The sequence below is a fragment of the Bombina bombina genome, chromosome 6 (assembly GCF_027579735.1).
Source record: "Bombina bombina isolate aBomBom1 chromosome 6, aBomBom1.pri, whole genome shotgun sequence".
In the NCBI taxonomy this organism is placed as follows: domain Eukaryota; kingdom Metazoa; phylum Chordata; class Amphibia; order Anura; family Bombinatoridae; genus Bombina; species Bombina bombina.
Genome location: NC_069504.1, coordinates 863041488 through 863062843, shown reverse-complemented (window position 1 = coordinate 863062843; position 21356 = coordinate 863041488). Strand labels below are relative to the sequence as shown.

The window sequence follows — 21356 nt, the reverse complement described above, 5'->3', positions numbered from 1 at the left end:
GGCCAGGAGATGACTTCCCAAGAGTAAGGTCTTGCGGGCTCTCACCACCAAGAAATAAAGGAAGTTATCAGGAATGAATAAATGATGAGGGTTTTTTTTGTACAGAGCAAGCAGAAGTGTGGTCGGATGAATTTGGAGAAGTGAGTAAAATGTATAATAGTCATGTTTATAAAGTTGCAGATGGTTTAGTAAATAGTGGTACAAGCAGCAAAGAAATGATGTGCACATACCACTGCACGTAACCACCGTTCAGCATTACATTTACATGTGTTAGTACTGAAGCCTATATAAGGTGATGACAGAATTGTGTCAGCTCTGTAGTATTTTTATGCACAAAGCAGGCAGAAGTATGTTCTGATGAATCTAGAAAACTGAGCAAGAATTATGATATTTATGTTGATAAAGTTGTAGTTGGTTTAGTGAATATTGGCGCAAGCATCAAAGAAATGGCAGAAGGCACACAGTTACCATAGCACTATATGTAAGCACTGGCTATTGGTTTTTCATACAACCTCACACACCTGGCATGTTGACACAGCATTGCTGCTGCACAGCTCCTCACACTCGCGCACTGTTTTGCAGGAAGAATTTAAACAGCAGCTACAGGATGCTCTGTCAAAGCTTATGCTGGAGGAAAAAAGACACATGGAAGAACAGAAAGAAGTGATTGAGCAAAAACATACTGAAGAACTGCAGCTTTTACAAAAAAAGTAAGAATTGTTACTCTGATCTGTCATCTTACACATAGAACCAATCATGCAAAATACACACAATGAATAAGGAGCTATTCCCATCCAAAATAGCCTCAGGATCCGTGCTAGTGATGGTCATACATATCTCTCTACTTGTGCACATAGCGCCAGATTGGCACAGAGCCATGTGGTAATGGTGAGATCATGTTCACTGAGCGTCTCTTCTCCTAACTTTATATATAGTTTGTGGGCGTTTCTGCCATTAATATCTATTGTTGTGTTAAAGGGACAGTAAACACATTGAGATGTCTATATAACATATTTAGTTTTGTATAATGAAAAAACTTTGCAATATACTTTCATTATTTATTATGCCTCCTCTTTGTGTAATTTAGCTCTGAAAATGTAGGATTGTCTAATTTTTAAATCTTAAATGGACTCTGCTGACCTCTCAAGGCCAAACCTGCTACATATATTTTCCTAATTGACTTTATCAGATAACAACTGCTTTTTATACTAACATTATGACAGTGCCTTGCCTTGTTGTCTGCAGAATAAAGCCCTGATTGGCTCCTCCAAATAAGGAAAATGGTAGGTGGAGTTTGGCTATTGATAAACAACTGCAGTAGATATGTTATTCTATAGTAACGCAACAAAAACGTCTTGTAATTAGTAGGTGTTTACTATCCCTTTAAGTTCTCTCTACTCGAAATAAGAATATATTGCTCAGCGGTTAGAAAAAATTGCAATCACAACAGCTTTAGTAACATGCTTAAAATAGGGTAAATATAAATGTCTGTAAGAATAGAATATCTTCTTGTCTGTTATCAAACTATAGTCTCACTGGATAGAATAAAAGACAGCTCAGAGGCCTTGCAAACAGAACAAGGGCCTGACCGTGAGCTTGATCAGGATTTTTCACCAAAATTTTGCCCAAAAATTCAGAATTTTTTGGGGGGGTCTTTTTACTTTTTCAAAGTTTTTTTTGTGTGCATAGGCTTAAGGGTGCCGTTTGTAGAGGGTATATTTTTTCCCCACATGTTTTTTCCCATTGTAATTAGTTTGTTTTGTAACATATTGAAGTTTTTTTTGATGCCAGCATCCTTGACAGTGGCACATGTTCTATGCAGTGAGAAGTGAAGAATTTTTTAAAAAAATACGCTCCATTGATTATAATAAAACTGAACTTGCAACTTGTGGCTTTAATGAGGGGCAAGTTTTTTTTCCACAAGATATTCATTTTAAAATGAAAACTATAAATTTGAAAACTAAGCTATGTGTACACACATGCCGTGTACCAAATTCAAATATATACATGCACCTTATCCTCTCCCAATACCTCCTGTGAAAAAACAAGCTATGCACATACTGAGCTTCCTATGCTAAATCCAACATTGTGCAGACATACGTATGAAAAACCTGAAGAGCTATATTTTATACTGGCTCACTTTATGCTACTGTATCACAAATAAGCCAGAGGTTTATAGTGACAGCTTGGTAGATATACTGATGATAAGAATAACGTCTGCCTCTGATAACCCTAAAAAGGGACTGGAAGGAGCTGCTATTAATAACAGCAAATTTGGTTGGTAGTTTTACCACAACAACATATAGTCAATTACTGTAATTCAAGAGCCTTTGAAATTCATTGGAAAAATAAATTAAAAATTAAAGGTTTTTTTTTTCTATTTACAATAATTTCAGATAGTGCATGCTATTTTAAACAACGTTACAATTTACTTTTATCATCAAATTTGCTTTGTTCTCTTGGTATTCTTTGTTGATAGCTAAACCTAGGTAAACTCATATTGCTAATTTCTAAGCCCTTGAAGACAACCTCTTATCTCAGTGCATTTTGACAGTTTTTCACAGTTAGACAGTGCTAATTCATGTGTGCCATATAGATAACATTTTACTCAGTCCCATGGAGTTATTTACGAGTCAGCGCTGATTGGCTTAAATGCAAGTGTGTCAAAAGAACTGTCACACAGTAACTGGCAACTGATTTTGCTATGCTGCTAACACAATGAAGAAAGTTTTAAACAAACAACTTGCATTGTACCTCAGGCCAATAAGATAAATAGCGTACTATACTATAGTATACTTTATTTAAGTCCAATAAGTAAACTTTTTTTAAAAACATTAACAGTTTAACTATTTACCTGCTAAAATGAATATAACCACAAACCACAACAATGCTCTAGAGAACTAGATGAATATATGTTAGGCTTTTACAGTACATTTCTGGAAAAACTTGAGGAACACATTCCCTACAGTGATTTCTTCCAAACCCAAGAGATTTATCTCCCAAAGATGGTTAAGTACAGTACATAAACCCTTTTACTATCCCCCTTGTTGACATTATACAAATAAGTGCTAGGTTGTCTGGTTAGTATTGCCGTTTTTAACACTTAGGGTTTGTTGATTTTTTTTTTTTATTCTCTTGCTAAATTAACCTCCACTTAGACTGGAAAATAGTTCAATTTATTGCCATTGTTCTATATCTACCGTTTGCCAACGTTTTCATTTTCTTATGCATATGCCACTTACTCTGAGTGTAGTCACCCTAAAAAGAATGAGAAACAGGCATCTCCTCCTTGGTCACATGCCTAGTGGGATGCAAATGAGTCTTGTTGAAGTCTGTTTTCTGTTGCTTAGAGCAGATCTGCCTGGTGTTTTGGTCCTGGACTGTCCTGGGAACTATTCCATTGACCAAGTACAGATTTTTGCAATATTCAATTAATAACCTTTTGTTTTGTTCTTCTTAAAAAAATATACTTTAATTTAGGGCTTTTTAAAACTTAAGTATTTTAGAAATTGTTGTACCATATTACGTTTTCCTTCTCAAGACCTTTAATTACAAGATTTTATAACAGTCTTGTAATATTCTTACATAGTGGGTGAGTTTGAAAATATTTTGAATGCTTTATTACCTTGTTTGCTGTAATTGTTTTTCAAAGGCCAAACTCAACCCACCACCTGCCTTATTTTCTAGTCTGGACTAGTTATTGAAGTATATAAGGCTAGCCATGGTCTATACAGCTGTTAATAGTTCCTTATCGGATAAACTCCACTTATGTCATTTAGGGATAGATATGTGTGAGGCTTAGGCTTGTGAAATCTGCCTTATGGTCTTCCATTATTATTATTTTTCTTTTAAACTTTTTCCTTCTGGTTTCATTCTTACATTGATCAGGAATATTAATTTTTAATATAATCAACAATGTTAATAGTTAGCAGTGTACTCTCTACCAAACAGCCACTAGCTTGACCCATGTAATTGTGCTTTTCACAGAGGAAAACTTTCTTGAAGTATTTCAGTCTGATCTTGCCTAGCAAGGTCAGTCCAGTCCTGAAGTAACAGGCAATTCTCCTCTGAACAAGGGAAATGGCAACCCTAGACGATCGCTTGGCCTCCTTTGGGCCTCATCAGTGAGGTGCTTCTCTTTCTGTTTGTATTTGTATTATGACCCTGGGGAAAGTCTCCCTATGGGTGATGGGGAAACCAGAAATCGACTATTTTCCCAATGTGCTATATTTGTATTATGACCCTGGGAAAAGTCTCCCTAAAGGTGATGGGGGGGAAAAAGACGTCAACTCCTTGCCCAATGTGCTTAGATGGATATGGCTGCACCTCACTGATGAGGCTCAAATGATCCTCTGGGGTTGCCATTTCTCTTGTTCAGATGAGAATTGCCTGGTATTTCAGGGCTGGACTGACCTTGTTATGCGGTATCAGACTGATATACTTCAGGAATGTTTTCCTCTGTGAAAAGCGCAATTGGGCTAAAAGAAGCTACTCCCAGGTGGTAACCAGGCCATACAAGCAACTGAGCTGTTGTTCATTCCTGGCAGACTGTTTCTCTTTCTGTTTGTCCAAAGAGACTAGACACATAATATGTAAAAAAAAAAAAACATGTTATAAACTTAATATCAATTTAGGTGGATGCTACTACAGATTCTCACATATCAGATCGATCACCATATATTCCTTGTATCTTACTTTCCCCATTGCTATGAGGAGATGCAGCAATAGTTCACAATATAGTTTGGAGAGATGTACATGGAAACCTGACTGATCATTGCATATCTGTTACATAAATATGGATTTTTCTCTTTAATTTGATATATAATGTATATGTATTTATACGTAATGCGGAACAATAAGCAAAGTACCGCATGACGTATATATAGGTCCTTTTGGCTTAAAGGGTTAAAAGACAGGGACAGGAAGCCAAAAAACATGACTGTCCTGAGAAAAACGTGACAGTTGGTAACTATGCAAACCTTTAATTTATGGCTCGAGACCAGTATCCACTGAGCCGATCAGCAGAGACAGTCACAAGGCTGGGTTGTGCAACTACTGCTGCTGATTTGCTCACCGGCTGTATCCTCTCAGGACCAGCAGTACTCTGAGGCTCCTGAAAGGTACTTCAACTATGTGTTAAAGCTGTATCTGTGCAGTGGTTAAACTCATAACTTTGCAGAATTGCTAGTAGGCCTGTGTATTCAGAACATTCGTTATGATCCTATTGTGGAAGAAAGCGGAAACTTAGATCTGGATTTGCACAGATCTTAGTGTGTTTCACTTTCACAAGAATAAATGCAGCTCTGAAAAAAGCTGAATGCTGCCCGTAGTCACCTTCGGATCATTATGTGCAGATCTAGTTGCTAGTGCTAAAACTAACAAATTAGAGCAAGTCCTTGTTGCACCATAATGTCCATTTAACTATATTTTTAAGGATTTTTAAACATATTTTTCCTACTATAAATTCACCTACATCTAGATTACGAGTTTTGCGTTCATGTTTTAACGCTGAAAAAATGGCCATTTCAGTGTTAAAACAGTAACGCAGTCATGTTGGTATAGCTGTCCTGCAAGCCTTTTAGCCTGTAACGCAACATCAGTCCCGCACTCAAAAAAATGACGTGTTTTCATGGGATTCCCATAGCGCTGCCATTACAAGTTGTGAGGTTAAAAAACTTGCGTTACAGCCTATACCGACACGATCGATACCGCCATCTGAGAGCAGTTTAAATGAGTTTTACGCAACAAAACTGTTACATATAACTCATAACTAAAGTGTTACAAAGTACACTAAACACCCATAAACTACTTATTAACCCCTAAACGGAGGCCCTCCCGCATCGAAAACACTATTTTAAAGTTATTAACCCCTAATCTGCCGCTCCCGACATCGCCACCACTAATAAATTTATTAACTCCTATTCCGCCGCTCCCCGACATTGCCGCCACTAAATAAAGTTATTAACCCCTAAACCTCTGGCCTCTCACATCACTACCACTAAATAAACATATTAACCCCTAAACCAACAGCCCCCCACATCACCAAAAACTAAATTAAACTATTAACCCCTAAACCTAACAAGTTTAAATTAAAATTACAAGATCCCTATCTTAAAATAAATAAAAACTTACCTTTGAAATTAAAAAAACCTGTTTAAACTATAAATTAAACTAACATTACTATTAGACTAAAATTAAAATAACTATCAATTAAATAAATTAAATTACTCATTAAAAAAACCTAACCCTACTAAAAAAAAATAATCTACAAAAAAAACCAAAAAAACAAATTACAAAAAAAATACTAAATTACAAAAAATAACAAAAATACTAAATTACAAAAAATAACAAATGAAATTATCCAAAAAAAACAAAAACAATTACACCTAATCTAACAGCCCTATCAAAATAAAAAGCCCCCCCCCAAAATGAAAAAAACCCTAGCCTACAATAGACTACCAATAGCCTTTAAAATGGCCTTTTGTAGGGCATTGCCCTAAAGAAATCAGATCTTTTCCCTGTAAAAAAAATACAAAGACCTCCCAACTGTAAAACCCACCACCCAACCAACCCCCCAAAATAAAAAACCTAACTCTAAAAAAAAACAAATCTACCCATTGCCCTGAAAAGGGCATTTGTATGGGCATTTCCCCTAAAAGGGCATTCAGCTCTGTTTCTTGCCTTTAAAAGGGCATTTAGCTCTTTTAGAATTGCCCAAACAATAATCTAAAAAAAACACGCAAAAAAACACGCAAAAAAAAACACAAAACCCTCTTTAAGTACTCACAGTTGCTATAGCAATAAAATCTTTCATTGCTGCAGAAATGCCCTCTGCATTAGACTGGGAATTATTAACAGTCATAAAATACCTATTAACCCCTAAACCGAGGCCCGTCCGCATTGCAAACACTATTTTAAAGTTATTAACCCCTAATCTGATTTGAATCAGCCAATAGGAATGAGAGCTGCTTAAATCCTATTGACTGATTTGAACAGCCAATAGGATTTTAGCAGCCCTAATTCCTATTGGCTAATTTAAATGTTTCAGCCAATAGGAATGCAATGGTACCCCCAGTATAAAAGGGGTACCTTGCTTTTGAATCCTCAGTGTGCGGCAGATGATCGCATAAAGAGAACCTCCACGTCAGATCGATGGACCTCTGCCTTTGACCTCCGCCTGGACCTCTGCCTTTGACCTCCGCCTGGACCTCCACCTCCGCGCATCGACCCTCGATGGATGAAGATGGAGCCGCTGGGATGAAGATCAAAGCCGGACTACTGTGAGTACCTAAAGAGGGGTTAGTGTTAGGTTATTTTAAGTTTTTTTGGGTAGGGTTTTTTTTAGATTAGGGTTTGGGCTTTCTTAAAAGTGCAAGAAAAAGAGCTAAATGCCCTTTTAAGGGCAATGCCCATACAAATGCCCTTTTCAGGGCAATGGGTAGATTATTTTTTTTTAGTTAGGTTTTTTATTTTGTGGGTTTGGGGGGTGGGGTTTGTAATGTTAGGGGGTGTTTGTTTTTATTTTGTAGAAAAAGAGCTGATTTATTTAGGGCAATGTTTATTATAGATTAGGGTTCTTTTATTTTGGGGAGTTTTTTTTAAACAGGGTATTAGAATAGGGATAATTTTTATTATTTTGTAATAATTTGTTTGTTATTTTGTGTAATGATTTTTTTTTTTTTTTTTTTTTTTTTTTAGAATAGCCCTTTTATTTTTAATGGGCAGCAAAAGAGCTGAATGCCCATACAAATGCTCTTTTCAGGGCAATGGGTAGATTAGGTTTTTTTATTTTAGTGTTTTTTATTTTTTGTAATGTTAGTTGTTTTTTTTTGTAATATTAGGTTTTAGTGTTAGGTTTTATTTCACAGGTAACATTGTATTTATTTTAGCTAGGTAGCTAGTAATTAGTTAATAACTATTTACTAACTAGTCTACCTAGTTAAAAAAATACAAACTTACCTGTTAAATAAAAATAAAACCTAAGCTAGCTACAATATAACTATTAGTTATATTGTAGCTAGCTTAGGTTTTATTTTTATTTCACAGGTAAGTTTGTATTTAGTTTTAAAAAGGTATTATTTAGTTAATAATTGTAACTTTAATTTAGGTCTATTTTAATTATGTTAAAGTTAGGGGGTGTTAGGTTTAGGATTAGGGTTACAGTTAGGGTTAGGTTTTGGGTTAGGTTTAGGGGTTAATATAGTTTAATTTAGGTTGCTGTGATGTGGGGGGCTGGTGGTTTAGGGGTTAAAAGGTTTATTTAGCGGTAGTGATGTGGGAGGCCAGAGGTTTAGGGGTTAATAACTTTATTTAGTGGCGGCGATGTCTGGGAGCGGCGGAATAGGGGTTAATATCTTTATTATAGTGTGGGCAATGTTGGGGTGCGGAGGAATAGGGGTAATAACTTTATTTAGGTGGCGGCGATGTCGGGGGCGGCAGATTAGGGGTGTTTATATGTGGGGTGTTAGGTTTAAACGTAACCTTTTTTTCCCCATAGACATCAATGGGTTGCGTTACGGAGCTTTTCATTCCGCGATCACAGGTGTTGGTTTCTCCCCATTGATGTCTATGGGGAAAGCGTGCACGAGCACGTCAAAGCAGCGGTTGTATGTTGTGCGGTATGGAGCTCAACGCAACCATATCGCAAGCACAAGGAGGCTTTTTAAAAACTTGTAATGGCAGCGCTATGGAGGGTGAAATAACGGAACTTTTGTTGCATTCGTTTTGCACCCTCTATAGCGCAAAACTTGTAATCTAGGTGAATGTCTTTTATTCTTTGTTGGAACTCCCATCTTAAAAAAATATGCCTTTTCACAGTTTCTACAGACAGTAAAATAGTCTCTGCGCAATCATTGGTATTTACGGTTTCAGTTATTTTTATGCTTTTTTTTCTCATAAAGATCAACACCCTCCCTTTTTCCTATTCTGTTTTCTTGCAAATAGACTATAATGGTGTATAACTATATTCCAGTGATATTATTCATTGTAGCAAGACTCATTTATAGCCTTGAAATTCAAATTATCCTTAGTCATTATAGAAATTAGTTCAGGTAGCTTTTGTACAATACCAGCATTTGTAGAAATATCTTGGGTATTCTCCTTACTCCAGGTCAATTAATTCTACATTAGCTTTACAGATATCATTTAGGTTTCAGAATTCAAATGATATGAGTGATTTATTAATAGTTTCACAAAGACCTGCTGTATAAGTGGAAAGGCCATAAAAATGCCAGTAAAAGCATAATTAAGTAGCTTGTCCGATTATAAAAAAAAATACATTTCATTCTGCGTAGGAAGAAATATTCAGAATTAGGATTTTTTTTTATAGCAACCAAAAAGCGAAACCTAACTCTAAAACTTACTAACGTCTGTTTTATATTATATAAAGGGCATTTCTGTGGTGAATTCTCTTAACAACACGTCAATAAAATTGATAAGGAATACGTTCTCAGAGAACTAATAAAAACCCTTACACTTTATAGGACTAATCGTATCACTAATATAACCTTGAATTTACCATAAAACCCAAACATTATCTTTCAAGATTCAGATATAGCGTGTGATTTTAAACAACTTTTCTATTTATTTGTGTTATCTAATTTGCTTTGTTTTCTTGGTAGCCTTTGTTGAAAAGTATACCTAGGTAGGCTCAGGAGCAGCAATGCATTACTGGGAGCTAGCTGCTGATTGGTGACTGCACAATAAGCCTCTTGTGATTGGTTCACCTGGCGTGTTCAGGTAGGTCACCAGATAAGTTCAGATAGCTACCTATAATGCATTGCTGCTAAACCTTTGCAGGGGTTAAACACAGTTATATTTAAGCAATAGTGCAATAATAAAATGCTCCAAAAATTATATTTTTCCAGGGAGGTATTCGATCGGGTTGAATTTCCGGTGATTCCTGTCCGCCTGCTCAGAGCAGGCAGATTGATAAATGGGCCCCATATTATCAAATTGGCTTTGTTTTCTTGATATTATTTGTTGAAGAGTAAAGTTAAGTAGGCTGATAGTTGTCAGGCATTTAATGGGCCCGTCCCCAGGTCCTGTGCTTTTTTGGGGGCCCTGCTCACAGATGCTGTGCGTTCAGGTTCAGGGTAGATTAAAAAGTAGATCAGCACCACCCCATTGGACAGCAGCACAGCAATAATAAGCAGAACAAGCAGGAAGCAACCTAGGTTTCCCAAAAGCTCCATTGCTGGAGCCTTCTGAGTTAAATGGACACTAAACCCAATGTTTTTCTTTCATGATTTAGATAGAGCAAGCGATTTTAAGCAACTTTCTAATTTACTCCTAGTATCAATTTGTCTTCGTTTTTTGCTATCTTTATTTGAAAAGCAAGACTGTAAGCTTAGGAGCCTGTCCATTTTTGGTTCAGAACCTGAGTTGCGCTTGCTGATTGGTGGCTAAATGTTCCCACCAATCAGCAAGTGCTATCCAGGGTGCTGAACCAAAAATGGTCCGGCTCCTTCTCTTAGATTCCAGATTTTTCAAATAAAGAACAAAGAACAATTGATAATAGGAGTAAATTAGAAAGTTGCTTAAAATGACATGCTCTATCTGAATCACGGAAGACAAATATTGGGTTTAGTGTCCCTTTAAGCTGCATTCTCCGAACCAAGACTTGATGCCCTGTAGCCTCCCACTAGCCAGCATCCATTGCCTGGGTATATTCTTCATGTCCCTGTCACCCCTGTCAAAAAGCCTGGCAGCCAGGGCCGCCATCAGGGGGTGACAGGGGTGACTCCTGTCAGGGGCCCAATGAGCCAGGGGGGCCCCATGAGGCAAGAACTAAAAAAAAAAAATTTTTTTTTTTTTTTTTTTTTTTTAAATTTTGGCAGCCACCAGTGGGTACTACAGCAGAGTGCTAATTGATCATGGGAAATGTTATTACAAGTAGTAAAGTATTAGCATTTGAGAGGATTTCTTAGTTTGCACTAAACCACTATGCTCAGTGTGAGACAGACTTGGCACTTTGTACAGTGTGTGCCTGAGTCAGACGGCAGATCACTTTCATTTGAAGAGGAGGTAGGACTTACTTAGCAAATGTTTTTTATTTCTTTGTGTAATTTTGGATTGTAACTTCAGTGTGGTAGTAGTTGTATGGTGGGGCCAGGGGTCCATAAAAACATTTATTTTTTTTAACAGCAGTGTATTTATGATTATTTGACAATGCTGTAGAAATTCTATATTTAAAACCATGCAGAAATGTTTCCTCCTCAATACACAAATGGTGGATGCCCTTTTGGCAGATATGCATTTTATATATATATATAACATTCCAGTTTACTGCCCCTTTATGCAAGGACTTTCCAGATGCAAGGAGGCATTTTATCTAAGATTTTTACATCTGCATAAAATTTTATACTCTCAGACTAAGATTGCTCAGTGTTTGAAATGAGACAGGTTAACTTTAAATTGTTCAGTTTACACTACAGCTGACTTAGTTTTGAAATACATACCAACAAGCCTAAATCCTGCATTTAACCAGATCTAATGGTATGAGTACCACAGCTTATGGTCCCACCAAGACCATATAGAGTACAGCATTTTCAAAATCCATAAGTACAGCTGACAGATGGGAAAATTTGTACACTATATTTGAAGTGGTGCTCTTGGTTGGGGAAAATGGGAAAAAAACAAACAAACACATGTCAACCTTTTAAAGGTACTTTTCTTCATCTAGCCATCTACCCAGCTCATGTACAATTTTGAATTCACAGAATTATTTTTGTTTGCACATTTACAAATATGATTCTTTAAAAAGTGATCTCTTAATTTCTGCATTTTTTTTTATCATGCATGTCACACACTGTTGATTTAGGGGATGCAAGGTGCATAAATGTTTCCTCCTGTGAGTGTTTCTGTGGGTGTATGTGTTTATGTCTTTGTGCTTTGGTTTGTGTCTCTATGTGTATGTATTTGTGCATTTTCTGTGGATGTCTGTGAGGGTGTGTGCATATGTCTGAGCTTTTTCTATGGGTGTTTCTGTGAGGGTGTTTGTGTGTATGTATGTATGTCTGTGTTTTCTGTGGATGTCTCAGTGAGGGTGTGTGTATGTATGTCTTTCTGTGTGTGTGTGTGTGTATGTCTTTGTGTGTTTTCTGTGGGTGTCTCTGTGTGTGTATGTGTGCATATGTCTTTGTGTGTTTTCTGAGGCTGTCTCTGACAGTGTTTCCTTGGGTGTATGTGCAAGTTTGAGTTTGTGTGTGTGTGTCCATTGTCTGTTCCTTTTTAGGACATTTTGACCTTACTACTAATTATTCACATCTTTCTACAGACTTTGAGACTAACAAGACCTTTCCGGAAGTAACCACTCCACCATTTAACCTTTAAATTATTGTTTTGGCAGTTCAGGGACCTTCCTTTCAGCCACTGCATGCTGTTGTCATAATTTAGTTGTCATCTTCCTTTACAAAAAGATAATCAGAACTCCATATTTTGTTTTCTAAATCTCCTTTTTTTTTTACAAAACTGTAGTTTACCTCATTACTTGTCAGTTCAATGTAAACAAGTGCTAAGTGTCTGTTTGGGTTTCTTTGCGTGTCTGCTAGAGTGTCTATATGTGAATCCTTATGTGTGAGTGTGTTTGTGTGTTTCAGTGTATGAGTGTGTCTGTGTGTGTGTATGTTACTACCTTTACAACATTTCCAAGTTTAAATAGACAATTAAGAATAAAGTGCATATGCGTTTTAGTCACTTGGTCAAAAATTGCACATGTCAAAGGAGGGGGGGGGGGGGCCCTGATCAATGGTTGAGTCAGGGGCCCCAAAATTTCTAGTGGCGGCCCTGCTGGCAGCACCTCAGTAGGTGACACTTGTGAAGACACCCCTGGGCTCGGTAAGGGGTAAAGGTGATGCCCCTTTTTTTGTTCTAAGTTTCATTTCTATTGAATTCTCTGAGGATCAGACATTGGTCTTATTGAGAAAAAAAGGAAATCTTAGTAAAAAATGCTGCCCAGTGAATGAATGGCTAGAGGACGGTTTAGGGCGATAAAGAACTGTTCCCTGTGTGAGAATCAAGCTACATTATTGCCACAGCAACAATGTGTTAACCACCTCTCAGGACTAGCAGGAACCAGACCCAGATACCCTAAACTCTCAAGGACCTGATGCTCATTACTGACATTACCTATTAAAGGGACATTGAACCCAAAATATTTATTTCATGATTCAAATAGAGAATACAATTTTAAACAACATCCCAATTTACTTCTATTATCTAATTTGCTTCATACTTTAGATATCCTTTGTTGAAGAAATAGCAATACACATTGTTGAGCCAATCACACGAGGCATCTATGTGCAGCCACCAATCAGTAGCTACTTAGTCTATCTAGATATGATTTTCAGCAAAGGATTATCAAGAGAATTAAGCAAATTAGATAATAGAAGTAAATTAGAAAGTTGTTTAGAATTGCATGCTCTTTCTAAATCACGAAATAATTTTTTTTGGTTTCATGTCCATTTAATACCCTAAATATAGCTGTGTTAAGTTGCTCTGTAGCAGTTCACTGATTGTGATTATTAGGTAATAGCTTTTATGTAATGATGACTTTAAATCTGAATATTTCTGTTTCTAATATCAGTTTTCTAATTTGATGTTTTGTTTTAATTTATATTAATACATGTATTTTTATAGTTATTTATTTATAAACAATTATTATTTACTAGTCCTAAAGCCTGTGTACACGGGCCATTTTTTGCAGTACAGCGGTCCCACCCCTTGCTCTCTCTCTATCCCCCCTCTCTTTTGCTCTCTCTTTCTCCCCTCTCTTTTACTCTCTCTCCCCCCTTTCTTTTGCTCTCTCTCTCCCCCCTCTCTTTTGCTCTCTCTCTCCCCCCTCTATTTTGCTCTCGCTCTCCCCCCTCTTTTTTTTGCTCTCGCTCTCCCCCTCTCTTTTGCTCTCTCTTCCCCCTCTCTTTTGCTCTCTCTCTCCCTCTCTCTTTTGCTCTCTCTCTCCCCCCTCTCTTTTGCTCTCTCTCCCCCTCTTTTGCTGTCTCTCCCTCTCTTTTGCTGTCTCTCCCTCTCTTTTGCTCTCTCTCCCCTCTCATTTGCTGTCTCTCCTCTAATTTGCTCTCTCTCTCCTCTCGTTTGCTCTCTCTCTCTCTTCTCTTTTGCTGTCTCTCCACCTCTCTTTTGCTCTCTCTCCCCCTCTCTTTTGCACTCTCTCCCCCTCTCTTTTGCGCTCTCTCCCCCTCTCTTTTGCCCTCTCTCCCCCCTCTCTTTTGCCCTCTCTCCCCTCTCTCTTTTGCCCTAGCTCCCCCTCTCTTTTGCACTCTCTCCCCCCTCTCTTTTGTGCTCTCTCCCCCTCTCTTTTGTGCTCTCTCCCCCTCTGTTTTGTGCTCTCTCCCCCTCTCTTTTGCGCTCTCTCCCACTCTCTTTTGCGCTCTCCCCCTCTCTTTTGCGCTCTCTCCCCCCTCTCTTTTGCGCTCTCTCCCCCTCTCTTTTGCGCTCTCTGCCCCTCTCTTTTGCGCTCTCTGCCCCTCTCTTTTGCGCTCTCTCCCCCCTCTCTTTTGCGCTCTCTCCCCCCTCTCTTTTGCGCTCTCTCTCCCCCCTCTCTTTTGCACTCTCTCCCCCCTCTCTTTTGCGCTCTCTCCCCCTCTCTTTTGTGCTCTCTCTCCCCCCTCTCTTTTGCGCTCTCTCCCCCCTCTCTTTTGCGCTCTCTCCTCCCTCTCTTTTGCGCACTCTCCCCCCTCTCTTTTGTGCACTCTCCCCCCTCTCTTTTGTGCACTCTCCTCCCTCTCTTTTGCTGTCTCTCTCCTCCCTCTCTTTTGCTGTCTCTCTCCTCTCTCTCTTTTGCTGTCTCTCTCCCCCCTCTATTTTGCGCTCTCTCCCCCCTCTTTTGCGCTCTCTCCCCCCCTCTCTTTTGCACTCTCTCCCCCCTCTCTTTTGCGCTCTCTCCCCCCTCTGTTTTGTGCACTCTACCCCCTCTCTTTTGTGCACTCTCCCCCTCTCTTTTGTGCACTCTCCCCCCTCTCTTTTGCTGTCTCTCTCCCCCCTCTCTTTTGCTGTCTCTCTCCCCCCTCTATTTTGCTGTCTCTCTCCACCTCTCTTTTGCTGTCTCTCTCCCCCCTCTCTTTTGCTGTCTCTCTCCCCCCTATCTTTTGCTGTCTCTCTCTCCCTCTCTCTATCCCCCCTCTTCTGCTCTCTCTATCCACCCTCTTCTGCTCTCTCTATCCACCCTCTTTAGAGCTCTCTGTCTCTCTGCACTTCTGCAGCCGCCAGATGCCGGGTCCCGTCTGGACACGCCCGACCACGCCCATGTTACACCCGGTCATGCCCACTCTGCATCCTTCCGGCCACGCCCACACCACCACACAATGCCAGGTCAGTTGGAAGGCCAGGTGTGTTTATCCTCGCGAGCAGTCTCTACTGCACATGACAGCTTCAGACAAACACACTTGGCCTTTTATTATATAGGATATTATAATTATAATAATATGAATTAATAAATAAAATGTATATATTTTTGAGTATTGGTAATTAATAAGTATCTCTTAAATTGTTTTAAGGTATTATCGAGTATCATTATAGTATTGTATTATTGTTAACAACACCTATTACAAAATGTAGATTATAAATATTTTTTACCAACAGGAAAGCTTAAGAAGAAACAAAAACATATAACTGTTAAAGGGACACTAAATCCAAAATTTTTCTTTCATGATTCAGATAGAGCATGCAATTTTAAGCAACTTTCTAATTTACTCCTATTATCTTTATTTAAAAATAAGGAATGTAAAGGTTTGGAGCCAGACGATTTTTGGTTCAGAACCTGGGTTACACTTGCTTATTGGTTGGCTGAATGTAGTCACCAATAAGCAAACGCTATCCAGGGTGCTGAACCTAAAATGGGTTGGCTCCTTAGCTTTACATTCTTGCTTTTTAAATAAAGATAGCAAGAGAAGAAAGAAAATTTGTTGCTTAAAATTGCATGCTCTATCTGAATCATGAAGCAAACATGTGGGTTTAGTGTCCCTTTAAATAGGCCATTTTATTTAAAAATATGATGTATCAAAAGAAGACCTCCACCTAGGAATATTATCATAGGGCGGGCCATACAGTGGGCGGGACATACAGGGGTGGGGCTAACAGGTGTGAGGAATAAGGGGGCTGGACTGGGGGACCCCACAAATTTGTCTTGCCCAGGGCCCTTGCAAATGCTAAGGGTGACCCTTATAGTAGCTCAGGAGTGTGCACGTCTTTAGCAGTAAATGGCAGCAGTATTGATAACTATGTATAACATTGAATCACAAGTCATAAAGCACACAGAGAATAGCTGTACTCCTCAAAGGCTCATATAAAATGACAAAATGTATTTATAAACATTAAAGCAAACACGGGTGGTGTGAAATAAATGGCATCAGATGGTGCAATAGTTTTACCAGAAAAATGCAAGGCAGCCTTTTTTAGCACACCCTATACTTTCAGTAAATAGCACAGGGCATGCTAAAATTGCTAATATTACAAGCGGTAAGTTTGTATGTGTGTATGTGAGAAATACACTTAATTTACTGTGTAAATGAGTATGCATATAGATTATGTACAAGATTTAATCCATTTTCAGATTTACAAAATTCACAATATATGTTATGTAAACATCTTCTCTCGTCTGTACAAGGGTAAGCTCTTATTTTTAGAACATTTCACCTGGCGAGTGTTTCAGAAATGAACGCAGTGATTATTTTTTTTACCCTTAGAGAGAACATGACAAAAATTTAAAAAAAAACTTTAAATGTACTTCTATCATCAATTTAACTTTTTTCTCTTGGTATCCTTTGTTCAACATCTGCTCCCCATGAGAGGATAGAAGCATAAAAACAATCGGCTAGATTACGAGTCTTGCGTTAGGCTTAAAAAGCAGCGTTGGCCGGTCCCAACGCTGCTTTTTAAGGCCCGCTGGCATTACGAGTCTTGCAGGTACAGGTGTACAGGTACAGGTGTACCGCTCACTTTTTTGGCCAGACTCGGAAATACCGCAAATCCACTTACGTCAATTGCGTATCCTATATTTTCAATGGGACTTGCATAGCGCCGGTATTACGAGTCTGACAAAAAGTGAGCGGTACACCCTCTCCTGTCAAGACTGGTACCGCATTTAAAAGTCAGTAGTTAAGAGTTTTACACTACAACGCTATAGCATAAAACTCTTAACTAAAGTGCTAAAAAGTACACTAACACCCATAAACTACCTATTAACCCCTAAACCGAGGCCCTCCCGCATCGCAAACCCTAAAATAATATTTTAACCCCTAATCTGCCGAACCGGACATCGCCGACACTATAATAAACATATTAACCCCTAAACCACCACACTCCCACATCATAAACACTAGTTAAATATTATTAACCCCTAATCTGCCGGCCCTAACATTGCCGCCACCTACCTACATTTGCTCCCAACGTCGCCGCCACTGTAATAAAGTTATTAACCACTAAACCTAAGTCTAACCCTAACCCAAACCCCACCTAACTTAAATATAATTTAAATAAATCTAAATAACATTACTACAATTAACTAAATAATTCCTATTTAAAACTAAATACTTACCTATAAAATAAACCCTAAGCTAGCTACAATATAACTAATAGTTACATTGTAGCTAGCTTAGGGTTTATTTTTATTTTACAGGCAACTTTGTATTTATTTTAACTAGGTACAATAGTTATTAAATAGTTATTAACTATTTAATAACTACCTAGTTAAAATAAAGACAAATTTACCTGTAAAATAAAACCTAACCTAAATTACAATTACACCTAACACTACAGTACAATTAAATTAATTATCTAAATTAAATACAATTAAAGGAACACTGAACCCAAATTTTTTATTTCAAAATTCAGATAAAGCATGATATTTTAATCAACTTTCTAATTTACTCCTATTATCAAATTTTCTTCATTCTCTTGGTATATTTATTTGAAATGCAAGAATGTAAAGTTTAGATGCCGGCCCATTTTTGGTGAACAACCTGGGTTGTCCTTGCTGATTGGTGGATAAATTAATCCACCAATAAAAAATTGCTGTACAGAGTTCTAAAACCCCAAAAAAGCTTAGATGCCTTCTTTTCACATAAAGATAGCAAGAGAACAAAGAACAATTGATAATAGAAGTAAATTAGAAAGTTGCTTAAAATTGCATGCTCTATCTGAATTGCGAAAGACAAAATTTGGGTTCAGTGTCCCTTTAAATAAAATTATCTAAAGTACAAAAACAAACAAACACTAAATTACAGAAAATAATAAACAGATTACAAGATTTTTAAACTAATTACACCTAATCTAATCCCCCTAACAAAATAAAAAAAAGCCCCCTAACAAAATAAAAAAAGCCCTACCCTACACTAAATTACAAATAGCCCTTAAAAGGGCCTTTTGCGGGGCATTGCCCCAAAGTAATCAGCTCTTTTACCTGAAAAAGATTCTATCAGCCAATTGGAATTAAGGTAGAAAAAATCCTATTGGCTGATGCAATCAGACAATAGGATTGAAGTTCAATCCTATTGGCTGATCCAATCAGCCAATAGGATTGAGCTAGCATTCTATTTGCTGTTCCAATCAGCCAATAGAATGCCAGTTCAATCCTATTGGCTGATTGCATCAGCCAATAGGATTTTTTTCTACCTTAATTCTATCAGCCAATCGGAATTGAAGGGACGCCATCTTGAATGACGTCATTTAAAGGAACCTTCATTCTGTGTTTAGCCGTTGGAAGAAGAGGATGCTCCGCGTCGGATGTCTTGAAGATGGACCCGCTCCGCGCCGGATGTATGAAGATAGAAGATGCCGTCTGGATGAAGACTTCTGCCCGTCTGGAGGACCACTTCGCCCGGCTTGGATGAAGACTTCTCCCGGCTTCGTTGAGGACTTCGGCCCGGTTGGGTGAAGACGTCTCCCGGTAAGGTGATCTTCAGGGAGTTAGTGTTATGTTTTTTAAGGGGGGATTGGGTGGGTTTTAGAGTAGGGTTGGTTGTGTGCGGGATGGGTTTTAATGTTGGGGGGGATTTTAATTTTTTTTTCAGGTAAAAGAGCTGATTACTTTGGGGCAATGCCCTGCAAAAGGCCCTTTTAAGGGCTATTTGTAATTTAGTGTAGGGTAGGGCTTTTGTTTATTTTGGGGGGGCTTTTTTTATTTTTTTAGGGGGATTAGATTAGGTGTAATTAGTTTAAAAATCTTGTAATTTGTTTATTATTTTCTGTAATTTAGTGGGGGGGGGGTTGTACTTTTGATAATTGTATTTAATTGTAATTGATTGTATTTAATTTAGGTTATTAATTTAATTGTAGTGTAGTGTTAGGTGTAATTGTAACTTAGGTTAGGTTTTATTTTACAGGTAAATTTGTCTTTATTTTAACTAGGGAGTTATTAAATAGTTAATAACTATTTAATAACTATGGTACCTAGTTAAAATAAATACAAAGTTGTCTGTAAAATAAAAATAAACCCTAAGCTAGCTACAATGTAACTATTAGTTATATTGTAACTAGCTTAGGGTTTATTTTATAGGTAAGTACAGTGAAAACTGTCCAAGACGGACTCTGTATAACACAGAAACCTGTCCATGTCGGAAATATCCATTTGTCCTGGCGCTTAGTGTATACTTTCATTGTTTTACTACCTGGATAAGCTGGAAACTGTCCAACTCGGAAACGGAACGTGGTCACAGTGTTAATTGCGTATACATTTGGTTCACTTACCTGGATAAGCCGGAAAATGTACGCAGAAGGGTGTGGCAACCCTGGAATGGAAGTGAGGTGGGAACAAGACGACGGAACAGACGCTGACACGGAAGTGACGCAGAAAGGTTAGTGGTGTGGGAAGGAAGCGGAAGGGGTGTTGTAAGGATGCTGAAATGGAAATGGTGTGGGAAGGAAGCGGAAGGGGTGTTGGAAGGACGCTGAAACGGAAGGGATGTTGGGACGGATGCTGAAACTTAAGAGGTGTGGGACACAGAATGGCTCCTAGAAAGTGCATCACTCTTACTCTCGCTGCAAAAGTTAAAGTGATTGAGGCCTACACAAAAGATAAGTTGTCTGTAAAACAATGGATAGAGAAATTTAAGTGTGGCAAAACGCAAATTTATGAAGCTATCAAAAATAAAGAGAAAATCATGGAAGAATGGTTAGCTGGCAATGGCGAAGTGAAGAGGAAAGCAAAGGCAACTGGAAATGAAGATTTAAACAAGCTCCTGTGGGAATGGTTTGTAGCTGCACACTCTAAAAATGTACCAATTTCTGGTCCTATACTACAAACACAACCCCTCGAACTAGCCAAAGAATAAGGCAAAACAGATTTTAAGGCATCTAATGGCTGGTTGGAAAGTTTTAAAAGGAGGCATTGCATTGTATGGAGTGAAATATGTGGAGAAGCAAAGGATGTAGATCAAGCAACTGTTAGCCAATGGGAAGAAAAGCTCAAAATGCTTAAGGAACCATACGCTACAAAAGATATCTACAATGGCGATGAAATTGGCCTATTCTTTAGGTTGCTACCTTCAAAAACTCTGGCTGTCAAATGTGAAAAATGCACAGTAGGAAAGTTATCCAAGGAAAGATTGACAGTGTTCCTCTGTGGAAACATGGATGGGAGATTGGAGAAGCCTCTTGTGATTGGTAAGGCAGCAAAGCCACGTTGCTTCAAAAACATAGACACTACACAGCTTCCCGTTATTTGGCGTGCAAATAAAAAAGCCTGGATGACAGCAGAACTAATGTCTTAATGGCTCAAGATTTTTGACAGAAGAATGAAGAGAGAAGGTCATAAAGTCATCCTGTTTTTGGATAACGCTACCTGCCATCCGCATCTGAAACTTAGCAATGTAAAATTAGCCTGGTTCCCTGCAAACACAACCAGATCGTTCTGTATCCAGACCTTCAAGCAAGACCTCTCCAACAACAGTACAGTACAAACATTTTAAAATACAGTATTGAACTTGATTAAACAAGTAATCTATGTAAACACTGTCTACATCTGCAGCTACAAACATTTTAAAGTACAGTACTGGATTGGATACAAAAAACATAACACACACTATACCGTATTGTACTTTAAAATGTTTACTGTATTACAGTAATTGTGAACAAAGTTGATGCAACAATTTATCTTTTACACTTAAAGGGCCATAATACCCAAATGTTTAAACACTTGAAAGTGATGCAGCATAGCTGTAAAAAGCTGACTAGAAAAATATCACCTGAACTTCTCTATGTAAAAAAGAAAGATATTTTACCTCAAAAGTTTCTTAGTAGCCACATCCCATTGTAAAGGACTTCTAAGCAGCAAATCAGTATGTCTGTCCCGGTACAGCTGAAGGGACGAGCTTACGTGCACTCTCATTTTATTTCCCTATTCA

At 38.1% G+C, this 21356-nt stretch overlaps 1 protein-coding gene across 1 annotated transcript in view; it reads left to right on the top strand.

Moving 5' to 3' along the window:
• Positions 1-21356, top strand: part of LOC128664701 (ski oncogene-like) — a 106429-nt gene that overhangs the window by 20557 nt on the left and 64516 nt on the right. Inside the window, exon 4 of the mRNA XM_053719510.1 lies at positions 583-710. Within this exon, the coding sequence (XP_053575485.1) occupies positions 583-710 (128 nt within the window). The remainder of the gene's footprint in view (positions 1-582; positions 711-21356) is intronic.